The 12,061-nt window shown below is 29.4% G+C and overlaps 3 protein-coding genes across 4 annotated transcripts in view; all 3 read right to left on the bottom strand.

The window, feature by feature from the left end:
* Window positions 1–3,302: 3,302 nt before the first annotated feature.
* Window positions 3,303–5,121, bottom strand: LOC107473142 (elicitor-responsive protein 3; the record flags this gene model as incomplete). The annotated part of the gene is given in 5 exon segments (XM_016092687.3): window positions 3,303–3,375; window positions 3,464–3,578; window positions 4,234–4,360; window positions 4,469–4,534; window positions 4,933–5,121. Coding segments are annotated over 5 exon segments (448 nt in total), but the record flags the coding sequence as incomplete, so codon positions are not given.
* Window positions 5,122–7,669: 2,548 nt separating this feature from the next.
* LOC110277569 (uncharacterized) lies at window positions 7,670–9,581 on the bottom strand. Of its 2 annotated transcripts, none has more exons than XM_021134901.2 (4): window positions 8,750–9,581; window positions 8,293–8,394; window positions 8,047–8,177; window positions 7,670–7,927 (listed from the first exon to the last, which is right to left on the bottom strand). In XM_021134901.2, exons 1-3 carry the CDS (start codon window positions 8,930–8,932, stop codon window positions 8,052–8,054), a joined length of 411 nt encoding a protein of 136 aa, XP_020990560.1. In that variant the 5' UTR covers window positions 8,933–9,581; the 3' UTR covers window positions 7,670–7,927; window positions 8,047–8,051. The 2 variants fall into 2 exon arrangements, with proteins under 2 accessions (XP_020990560.1, XP_020990561.1); XM_021134902.2 differs by having other exon boundaries at window positions 8,293–8,372.
* Window positions 9,582–9,842: 261 nt separating this feature from the next.
* The window catches only part of LOC107473143 (transcription initiation factor TFIID subunit 7), a 2,638-nt gene continuing 419 nt past the window's right edge, over window positions 9,843–12,061 (bottom strand). The window contains exons 2-6 of the mRNA XM_021134900.2: window positions 11,307–11,333; window positions 10,919–11,178; window positions 10,680–10,799; window positions 10,521–10,590; window positions 9,843–10,136 (exon numbers count right to left, since the gene is read on the bottom strand). Coding sequence (XP_020990559.1) covers window positions 9,976–10,136; window positions 10,521–10,590; window positions 10,680–10,799; window positions 10,919–11,176 — 609 coding nt within the window. The 5' untranslated portion in view covers window positions 11,177–11,178; window positions 11,307–11,333 and the 3' untranslated portion in view covers window positions 9,843–9,975. The remainder of the gene's footprint in view (window positions 10,137–10,520; window positions 10,591–10,679; window positions 10,800–10,918; window positions 11,179–11,306; window positions 11,334–12,061) is intronic.

Genomic DNA, 12,061 nt, shown 5'->3' with positions numbered 1-12,061 from the left:
ATATATAATTTATTTAGAGACTAATTTTATATATTATACACTACCTAATTTAACATGATTAGATTTAATTAAAAGTAATGATTTACTTCTATTATTTGAATCAACATATATATGATATTAGTAAAAACTATAATACGATATAAAATTTATTTTGTTTTTTAGTTTTATGTCAAATCATGTCTTACACACTAACAAGTGTTTAATACTGCAGGTTAACTTAAATTAAAGTCTTTTAACACTAACTATGCATCAAAATCTAATCATCTTAATAAAATAAAATAAAACCTTCGAGTTCATGAGATGAATTCCACACTTAATACTCCGAATAAACAAAGTAAGTCAATAATGAAGTTTCTAATAAAAACAAATCAAATTAATTAGCAAGGCCGGCAATCAAACCAAATTAAAGCATGTACACACTCTTGTCTTGACCAATTCAAGAAAACAAATTGAGCGTAAAATAGTCTAAAATTATTTTATTTTATATTTTTAATTATTATTATCTTAATTTTTGTTGAAATAATTAAATAATATTAAACATAATAAATATAAAATTATGAATATTATATATATATTAAATTATATATCCATATGCCAATGATATTTAAGAGGTCGCGGGTTCAAGTCTCCAGTTAAAAAAAATTATATATCCATATTGAATTAAAAATTTAATTTTAATATATTATCAAATAAAATAAATTTATGTGTATAGATCTAATTATATAATATCAGTAAAAATTATTATTTTTTATATTAATCGTATAAATGATTATTAAAAAAATAAATGTGATTGGATAATTATATAAATATTTAATAATTCACCAAAATTGAATTCTTAAGTTAAATAAAAAAAGTTTAGTTTATCAAAAATACCATTTATACATTAAAATAGCCACTAAAATAAGTCATTATATATTTATGTATAAATATATGTGATGTTTAATTTATTTTTAACCGAAAATGTTTAATAATCAAAATAAATTAGCAAAAAACAACCAAAACTTATCTTATTTAGTAATACGAGTTTGAAATTTGAATACTTAACCATGCACTGGTGGTACCATACAAACTTCAGCACCTATCAGTCTTTGTTTGGCCGTGAAATTTTGAAGCACGCAATATATGAAGAGATATAGTTAGGACCCTGTGCGTTTGTTGATGCAAAATTCTTGAAGCTAAAGATGATGATCATGAATAGGTTGAAGAAGGAGGCCATTCTTGGGTGTTGATCAAGTCTTCGAGATCAATCAATCATTTGAAGCCGCTGTTATTTCACTTTACCGATTTTTTTTCTTATTTATGTTTATATTAGTATAAGATAATTAGATAAATAGTAAAATTATGTGAATTTTATGTTGTCTTTTATTTATTATCTAACTATATATTAAGATTTAAAATTTGATGCGTTAATAGAATAATATTTTATGTAATTATTAAATTATATTATTTTTTTAAATAATTATTTATACAATTAATATAAAAAATAATTATTTTTGCGATATTCATTGCAAAAAGCGTTAGTTTTACCAACAATATTACCAACGGCTAAGTTGGCACTGGTTATTCTCGGCAAATATTTGCAATGACCCCGAAGTATTGGTAAAATAAAAATATTGTGGATACTCAAAGTTGTTGGTAAATTAATGTGTGGACAAAATAGTAAAATTTATTTTACCAACGACGTCACTGTCGGTCAAATCAAGTGGCGTAAAAAAATTAAAAAATTCGCATATTAATTGGTTTAGTTGAATATGTAACATTACATGATTTGATAACAATGTATTAAAATTAAATTTGTGTATTAATTAATTTAGTTAAATATGTTAAAAAAATTATATATAATTGTTTTTATATAAAATTGTTAGTTTAAAATTATTAGATAATTTAATATGTTTGACTAAATTATTATTTAATAATTTTTAATTATTAACTTAAAAAAAAAGTACATACGAATCTTCATGATAAGTTAAATTATCTTATATCTTATACATTAAAAGTATTTTATTATTGTCAAAAGTATTACTTTTGATAAGATAAAATTTAAATTTAAAATAAGATAAAATCACAATTTTGTTCATTTATCTCTAAATACAATTTTTGTGAGTAAGGATTATTTTTTGCTGAATGCGAATAGCACCTTGGTACTATTTAGAGGAAGAAAAGTTTTTATCGATAATTAAAGGTTTTCAGGTATTTTGTATCTAATTTATATTGTTTGGATAAAAGTCACCAAAAATTTTAGAATTTACTTTATTACTTCTGGTCCATTATGAATACATTGTAATCCTTTCTTCTCATCAATGATCAGTGTTCAAAGTGTGAAAAACGAAAACAGTAAGAATAAAGGACGCCGGAAAGAGCCGCAAGGCAAATAGAAAATCATCCTGGGAAGCAAAGAAAAGCCGGAAATCGGCTAGCGGAATCAGCGGATCGCCCAAGAAGGAAGCCACGGCGGAAAGTTCACGTGAATCGGCAACCAAGGATACTCACAATGATCCCAACTTCGACGATCCGACACTACCTTATGATCGAACATACTTATGTTCAATTTAGGGAAATACTTATGATCGGACATACTTATATTCAGTTTAAGAGTTGTTAGATGAAAATTTAGTAAATCATTTAAATTATTTAACAAAACTTCATGTAAAGTTGATTTGACTTAAATTTTTTACCAATTTTATAATATGAAAATCAGAGTTTCAATTTTTATTTTCAAAAAGTTAAAAAAATTTAAAAATTAAAATCGAACCTACCAATTTGTATTGTATTTAAATAAAAAAAAAATCGTGTATTAAAATCAAATCTTCCAGTTTCATACTCCTCTTCACCCCTCAACAAATCTGACCATATAATTTACTTAAAAACAATTTATAACACTGTATTAAGAAAACACACCAATCATTCCAATAATACATAACACACTATTTTTATCTGTATAAAAAAAAAATTAGCCAACTGTTGGAACTTCTTATCAGTTTTTCTTTTTTTTTTTTTATTTTTCCCTGTTTTCATGATTTTGTAAAAAAAAAAAAGAAAAAAATAATAATAACAACAAAATGTTATTTTGTACTTTTTCCTATTTCAAAAACCGTGAGAAAGAAAACTATGAATGAAAACATAGAACATAAGAAATGAAGAAAGAAACCAAAAATGTAAGAGAGATAGTTAAAAGCACAATGTCATCAAATAACCACACCAGAAAGAAACAGAGTGATAAAAGTTTATCAAATTGATCCAACACATTATATTCTGTTACAAGAGTAATTAAGAAAAATAAATCCCTCCTTCACTCTAAAAATCCCTGGCTGATTCATTCCATCCACCATAACTCTCCTCCTGTCCACCGTATTCGTCCCGGCCAGCACCACCTCTCTACAGAAGATAATGGTTTCTATATGAATAAAGCATCTTGCATCAAAGCATGATGAAAAGTATTAGAAAATGCAGATTCGAGAATTACCTCAGCAGTAAAAGTAAGAGCAACCTTGATCTCTCCACAGTATTCTTTGTCCTTCACAACATTATAAGAAGTCTCTGGATGGCTACCCTCATCAAATACTGCATCAAGAGTAATCCTGCAGATGCATATATATACACACAAACACTTAGAATATGACAAGTGCAAATGCCGCATTTTGTATACCTTTTGCATCATCAACGTCTAAACTCTTAAATCATGGTATATATTTGAAATCAAAAGAAAGAAAAAATCTATTGATTTCAAGAAAATAATGAAAAATTTGATTGTGCAAGGTATCCATAGCTTGCTCTCGGAGCAAACAAAAGATTTACTCTCTCTAATCAATTTATGCCATATACGCTAAGATGACTTTGTTATAAATATCCACTAATAACTTGTCATTCAACTAATAAATCAGCACAAGAGTTATAATTTGCTCCGAAAACATATAAGAATTTTTCCTAGTAGTGGTAAACCTTTGGCCACAAAGTACACATTGTAAGGGATCAAACAATTGACCGTTAAGAGACATCTGTTTTGATCCCTCAAAATGTGTGATTTGTGATCAGAAATTTACCCTTGTGGAATCAATAACAGCTGCAGCCTGCCACCTCTAGATATAAATTGCCGAAAAGAAAATTGCTATGTTTTATTGGTCCATCTGAGTTTAGATGTCAGACTTAAAGATATATGAATGGAAAACCAATTGACCATTGACATTTGAATGGAAAATCAAAATCTGTTCAAGTCAAAGAAGAATTCAAACTCACGTTGCCTCGCCAAGAAAATCATCTTGACTAAAATTGTCTTTGTCCATGATCTTCAGATTAAGCTCACAAGAACTGTCAGAAACAGTGAAAAGAAAGCTTTCATTCCATTGTGGGTTGGATCCAGCACCTGCAGATTCATAATAACAGTAATCAAATTCACCATAGAGAAAATGTTAAAGTATCAAACATCATCAAATTTGCTAGAGAAGAAAAAAAAAAGAAAAGAAAAATGCACCTTCTGCCACAGTGCTTTTGTGCTCCTGAGAACGGTACGAGAGAATCACATAAGGATCAATGTTCGCTGCTCATTGAGACATAAAATCAAACATTAATAGAGCATGATCATAACCAATCTGAATAATTACCATTTTCTTCATATAAAACCAGAAAAAATAAATAAATACAAAGCCCCATGAATCAGATCAAAGAAAGGATCAATTAAATTGATTCTTTTAACTTGATAATTAACAATATCTAGATCCAATCATCATAACATGAACTTTCTCTACTTTGATCTGATATATTCAAAATCAACAAAGATATGATGAACATCAAAACCTGAGAATCAAGAACTCTTTTAACAAATGCTATCATGTTTCCATGAAAATGGTGGAAATCATTTGAAAGAAACAAATTGAATTTCATCAAACATCATATGTTCATAATAATAATAATAATAATTAACATCATAGCAATTACCGAGGAAATCACTGCCATCAAGGCCTTTGGCACTGACCAAAACAACTTCAAGTGTACCACGAGGCATGTTTTTTGGTCTCTTTGGAAATAGAGTTTTCTGGAATGAACACACACCACTTCAAAGAACACGGATTCTTATAAGAACAAAATCATTTGACTTGGAATACTTAACTTCCATTTATGTACAAACTTTTACATATCAGTATAAATAATTACTTTTTATATTGATGGCATAAATAGTCATTTAAAATAATGGATGTAATTGCACAACGGTATAAAATGTTTTAGTTTTAGATTTTACATTATTAGTGTATCACAATTAAATTTATTAATATATAGTATCAAAGGAACATCTTATGTGCAATAAGTTAAACTTTGGTGCATGGTGGTCTAAGATAATCCAACGATGTAGATCTGATAAATTTTGTTCATGTTAAATTATGTGAAGCCGCAAGATCTGTTATCTTCGGAGAATGTTTAACTTGGTATATGTTAGCATTGTCATAGTATGAATTGTATTCATTAGAGTTGCATTTTGCTTGGTTTTTTTCTTTTTTTTGTGGTTTCAATAGAATTACTCATATGGAATCCATTAATTACAAGAACTTACTAGAGTAAGTATGCGGGTTTTCTTTTATTTTTTTGAACAAACAATTAATGTATTTTATTGAAAAATCACCTTTCACATTTTTTTTATAAATTTTATAAAATAATAATTTTTTAGTTTTTTATTTGAAAATTCTTAAATAAATTAGTTTCTGATTGAATCAATTTTTTAGAACTTATCCAATTTTTTATAAATAAATTAGGTGGTAAAATTTCCATTATGTTTAGAAAATTATAAATAAATGCACTCTAAATCAACTTGACCACTTGAATTCAAAATCTCTTATTAGACAATCAAAACACTATTTTTTGCACTAATCCATCATGCATTATTAGTATTTTAATTAAAAGATATTTTTACTAACAAAAAAAAAATACTTTAGGTTCATGTATTGTACACTGCCTTTTTAAATTATGCAGATAAATTTTTTTCTTAAAAAAAAGGCAAGCGAGTGGGTGGGGAAATTGGTGTTGTTAATCATACTTGGTACATGTTAAAGTACAACTTTTACTTTTAAGATTTTTTTTTTGCCTTGACTTTTAAGACTTATATATAGATTAAATATCTAAGTAAAATAAGATTGGGCCTACGGAAAAAATAATCTAAACCTAACAAAAAAGTTTAGTTAAAAGGACAAGGCACCTTCCCACGACACTCTTGTAAAGGTTACATGCTTTGATTAGATCATGCAGCATGTGCTTTCTCAACAGCCCCATATGCAATGATTCCAGGAGTGAATATTGGAAGGTGGATTTATTGAAATACAATAAAAATGATAGATGTAACCGATATAATTATCGTCTATAGTAACTTATCAAGAATGCATCGTCCCAATATTATTTCTTATTTAATCACGTCAATTGTCTGATTTTTTGTTATATAATTTCTAAAATTTGATTTAGTAAAGCTTTTTTAAAGAGGTATTTGTGTTTTTTAAAAGTTTAAACTCTTTATTTTGCGTTTGGTAACTCAAAAAAATTATATATTTATGCTTGCGGTTTTTAAAAGATTGAGATATTTTTAAAAATACTTAAAATAAAACTTTTTAAAGTTAGCGTGTGCTTTTCAAAATTTAAAAGTCTAATATAACCACGTATTTATACACAGATATATAACGACAGATTTGGTATTTAATTTGTTGTGTGCACATAACATCTTTATTATTATTATTTTTACTAAATTTCATTACATTGAGGTAAGTGGAAGTAGATATAAGTAAACAAGAGATGTGTAAATATTTGAGTATTTAACTATAGATTTGGAGACAATGGCAAGATGGAACACCTTTCAACACATTGGATCCAAATCTGAAAGAAAGTTATGATGAGGTGGAAGTCATGAAATGCATTCAAATTGGTTTATTATGTGTTCAAGAGAATATAAATGATAGACCCTCAATGGTGACAGTTATTTCATATCTTAATAATCTTTCACTTGAATTACCATCTCCACATGAACCAGCATTCTTCACTCTTGGTAGATTCATGGATCCTAAAGTCACAAATGAATCAAGTTCTAACCAATCTGCCAAGAGTTCCACATTATTTTCAGTGAATGAAATGTCAATAAGTAAATTTCATCCTCGGTAGCTAGTAACTAAGCTAATTTCTCTTCTATATAATTATTTATTTATTAATGTATTTTCAGTGTCTGAATACATATTTATTTTGCTTAATTTCTAGGAACTTTGACTTGAGTGCAAGTTTTTGGGTACATATATATGCAACTATCTATAATAATATGATATAATCTTATATGTTATTAATATAATTCAGTGTGGTTCCTTGGTACTTCAAATAAATCAGAAAAAAAAAACTAATTGAATTTATTTTGATATAATTTAGTTCTAATTGTGGTTATTTGAAGGAAAATTTCCTTTTTCCTTATTGGATCAAACCCCATTCAAAGTGAGAAATAAAAAAAATATAAAAAATATAAATGAATTTATATTTCATTATTTTACAAATAAGTGAATAACTATTAATTAATAAATTTACTTTTGTTGATTCCAAACAAAAATTAAATTCTTAAATTAATTATTATAATTCTAAAATATAAAGACATTAATTATTTTAGGAAAAAAATCAGCAACATTTATTTCTTATGAAAATAAAATCATGTGGTTTATTATTTCCCATTTTTTTCATAATATAATAAGATCCTATTTTCATAGAATGTCATCATCCAACAAAACGAAATTCATGCTAGTTTAAAGTCTAAGTCACAAAACATGGGGAACATTTTTCTTAATCAATTCAAAATAATTGTCTTGGTAATAGACAATTCAAGATTGTGGGTAAGAAATTCATCTACTAGATTCTAATTCGCCGCGACATCAATTTCCAACTCAAGCAAGGTGATTAGCTATCTCCAACTCAGAATCCAATCCTGAGATAAACATGTTGAATCAAATCATTAGTTGCATGGCATTGTGAATCTTAAATGTACTTTGTTTCTAAATGCCACTTCATATGGTTGATGAACTTATAAGTTTCTAAGAAATTTACTCTGATCAATAGTCTAACGAATTCAGATTCGATGAAGGTTTCCTTGGTAGTGACAGAGCAGCCTTCTGCTCGAATCCGGCAACGTTTCTTTCTCTGACTTGACTCTCAATCCTTCTAACTGATTTATCAGCCTGCAAAGAGTAAAAGACATAAGAAATATCATATAATCATGATTATGGACACTAAATTTATGAACTATAGCAAAAAATGTTACTAGAAAGAAATTTTCACAATGGCCAAACTTACTAGATTGTAGATGCCAACGCCATGAGTTTGAGCGAAATTCACATAGCGCATTAGTTCGAAATAGGTAGCGAAGTGCTGCCCTGTAGCAGAACAGTAATAGAACTGCAAAAATCAATGAATAAATAAAATCAAAAGAGTTGCTGAATACATAGATCAATGAAAGAATAGTTGCTGAGATCATTCAAAAAAGTGAGAAAACTGCAATTCCTTTCTTTCAATCATGATCACTAATATTACTCATTTGATGAATTCCCATCTGATCAAATGAAAACAAAATTTTCAATTGAAAAAGAATGCAATAAAAGATTTAGCATATAAACAAAACCAATCAGAGAGTTTGCATAAACATAATGAAGTCAATTGAATCAACTCTGCCATATTATCTTAATTGTGCTTGCTACAATTTAATCATTTCACTGAAGAAACCTGAGAGTATGGTGATATTTTTTTGACGTACCAAAATCTTGGAACCATCTTTCTTCACGTAGGTTTCTAAAGTCCATCCGACCGGAATTAGATCTGCTTCACCCTGAGATGCCATATGTGTAGCAGACCTTATCCCGGAGACAAGCTTGAAACACTCCCTTCTTCCTTCTACTTTGCTCAAAAAAGTTTCTGGTGTCAAAGATATATTAGTCATGGGAAATAGTTTTAAAAAGCTAAGATTGTAACAACAAAAGATGACTCAGTTGCATTTGGTCCCATTCTCTGCACTTGCAATTGTCAAACAGATGCATGACCGTTACATGTTTTTTCCCCAAATTTCAGCCTGTAAATCATATGTTTTTTCCCAGGTATGAACTAATGCCAACTCAGGATGATAAAGATTACCAAATTATGTCAAATTACCATTTCTATACACAATTCATCACAAATAACCCATCTACCAAGCATAAGTGAAGCCTAGATACTCGTGTATAGCTGGTAACAGGGAAAAATCAGAAGGTAGAAAAAGCCAGTGAGCTCAATTTATTTAATAGTAATCAAAGATAAAAATATAGAAGTAGCAAAATGTTAAGGATATAGGTAGAATCATTCATGTTCCTTTACCCAGCCACATAAGCTTTTGAAGGAAAAATTGTTTTATGATATGGTATTAGAAGCTAGAGCTCAATAGCGTCGTTTGATTCATGTAGCCAACCCCACCTAGTAAAACAAGGCTTTGTTGTTGTTGTATATGGTATTAGAGTCATTTTGTACTTGTAGTATTATTCAGTTATCTATGGGTGTTTAATGTTGCAAACTTCATACATTGCTTAGGGATATCATAAAGATGGCCTTCATAGGAACTTAGATCACCTTCCTCCTATGAACTAGCATTTGAAAGAGTTAAGTCCACTTCATTCTAAAATAATTTCAAAATCAACTCAATTAAAATTATTTAGATTTGGAAGAAGGAAAAAGAAAAATTGCTGCAACAGCATTGCCTGATTGCCATTATTATCAAGTATCATATATGTAGAGAAAATTAACACCTGGAAGGTTGCTAACTGACTATACAATCTGATAGGATACAGCATAAAATGCAACAAACCATTTAGAAAATGAAATACACAATGTAGGATGGCAAATCCATTTATATCTGATTATAAGAAAGATGGTGGACGAAGTTCAAATATAGCATGAAAAATAAAATATACAAGGTTGCCAAAGATGCAAATTTTCTTTGGTAGCTAGTTTGGATCAAACTGAATCATCAGATTCATCAGAGTCACTCCTGTCAGGCTCTCCAGCATTTGTGTGTGTTTCCGGAACATCATTTTTAGGTGCAGGTGTTTGTGCAGGTTTTTTCCTGACACCTCGAGCATTCTCATCCCCTTCATCTTGCTCAGCTGCTTCCACATGTGAATCTCAGTCAAGGAAATTATTAGAGCTTCTTTATATACAGAAATCAGCAAACATTAGGGCAATTGAATTAGTAATCATTGTATTTTTACAGTGATAAACAAGCATGGTGCATATAATGACTGTGTAAACAAACCTGATCTGAATATGTAACAATTTATTCCAAGTGACAAACAAGATTTCATTGTGTGATGTAATTAACAATCATATATACCCCCGTTAATAACAAAGAAATTGTGATAAGAATAGGCCAAAAGGCTTGAGCAATGACATGGATCACAGCAAGTAACCAACCATCCATCATCCATTTTAAAGTGGAATAATAAATTTGCAAGTGTTTTCTAAAGTCCTATGTGAGCAAAACAAGACAGATGTAAGGATATCAAGATTGTCAGCTGTTCCTCTTGCCATAATTTTGAGAAGATCTTTCTCAACACGGGAGACAAGCTCAGGCTGAAAAAGAAATATGATAAACATCACACATACATGTTTACGGGAGAGAGATATTTTGAGAATACATGGGCGAAAAGTGGAGAGAATACATTGAGATCAGGTTCTCGGCGAAATCTACGCTTGCGGGCATCTCTCATGGGAGGGGTGAGGCCATGTCTGTACTCAATTACATCAGGAGCTGCGTCACCAGATTCCCTCACCATAATCATCTGTTTATTGGATTCATTAAGCTAAAGCAGTTAGTCAAATGAATATAATAAAGAAATAGTAAAACTACTAAGAATTATTACAACATTGAAGAATAATAAGGATGGAAAGAATAAATGACCTGCCCAATATCTGCAGTCTTAATCAAAGAGTTATCATCATAAGTTTTGTAGGATTCAACGACACAAGGAAGGTCCAACAGAGATGCAGGAAAATGTTCATTCCCAATTACAAAGGTGCCACTTCTACCATCCTCGGAAAATGACAGATCTAATGACTTGTCTTCGGAAGATGAAGAAGCATCATTGCCTTCATTTAAAAGACGCTCTATCCGCTCCGCGATACTAGGAGGAACTCTAAGTATGAATTGCTCCTCCATAACTTAACAACAGGATTAGATTAGGTCAAATTACAATTCAATTTCAATTGAATAAATGCAAATAATTGTCCTCAATTTGATTTTAGAAGAAACTCAAAAAATGGAAGAGTTACGGCAGAACCAAACATACCTGGATCTGAATATCTGATGATGAGACCTGAAAGAGAAAGAAGAACAAGATGTGAATTGTGAATTTTAAGAAAGAAAGAATTTCAAACAAAACAATAGTACTGGAAATAGGCATGTAAGTGGCCTATGGTATATGCACCTATGGCCGAAGGCCGAGTCCCGGTAAAATGAGTACAATTACATATGAATCCCCACCAAACCCTACTATTCTCCAATTTATTTCTTTTTCCTTCTTAACTGAGTTCCTCTCTAGTACTTAACTATGTTTGGTAGGTAAAATTGAAATAAAAATTAATCTTGCTCTATGTTGAATTAAGATGTCTGCTGTTTAGGGTAAATGCATGTACATAACTACATATATAGCATTCTTATACACATACATATATGAATGAACATGAGCATATACGTATATATCATGATGAGTCTGTCACTCACCGTCTTTTCTCTTCAAACAATAAGCAAAATGTAAACAAAATCCAAGCACACTGAAAAGCTTGCTTGTAAGTAGTAACTTTACAGAAAGGAAAAAAAGTTAGACATATTATTTCCCTTCAGGACATTTTCCTGAGAATCATGAAAAAATATGTCTAGAAATGAAGATTTCCATGATTGGTAGACATCAACATTTCCAGGAATAACAAACAATTTTGAAAAATATCCCTAACAATTTTAACTAACAACGTAAAATTAAACAAACAATTTAAACTTACAACACCACCAACAATAGCAGAGCAACAAGCAACAATACCAGAGCTC

The sequence above is a fragment of the Arachis duranensis genome, chromosome 2 (genome assembly GCF_000817695.3).
Source record: "Arachis duranensis cultivar V14167 chromosome 2, aradu.V14167.gnm2.J7QH, whole genome shotgun sequence".
Taxonomy (NCBI): Eukaryota; Viridiplantae; Streptophyta; class Magnoliopsida; order Fabales; family Fabaceae; genus Arachis; species Arachis duranensis.
Note: the sequence above shows the minus strand (reverse complement) of the source record. Positions and strands in the feature narration are given on the sequence as shown.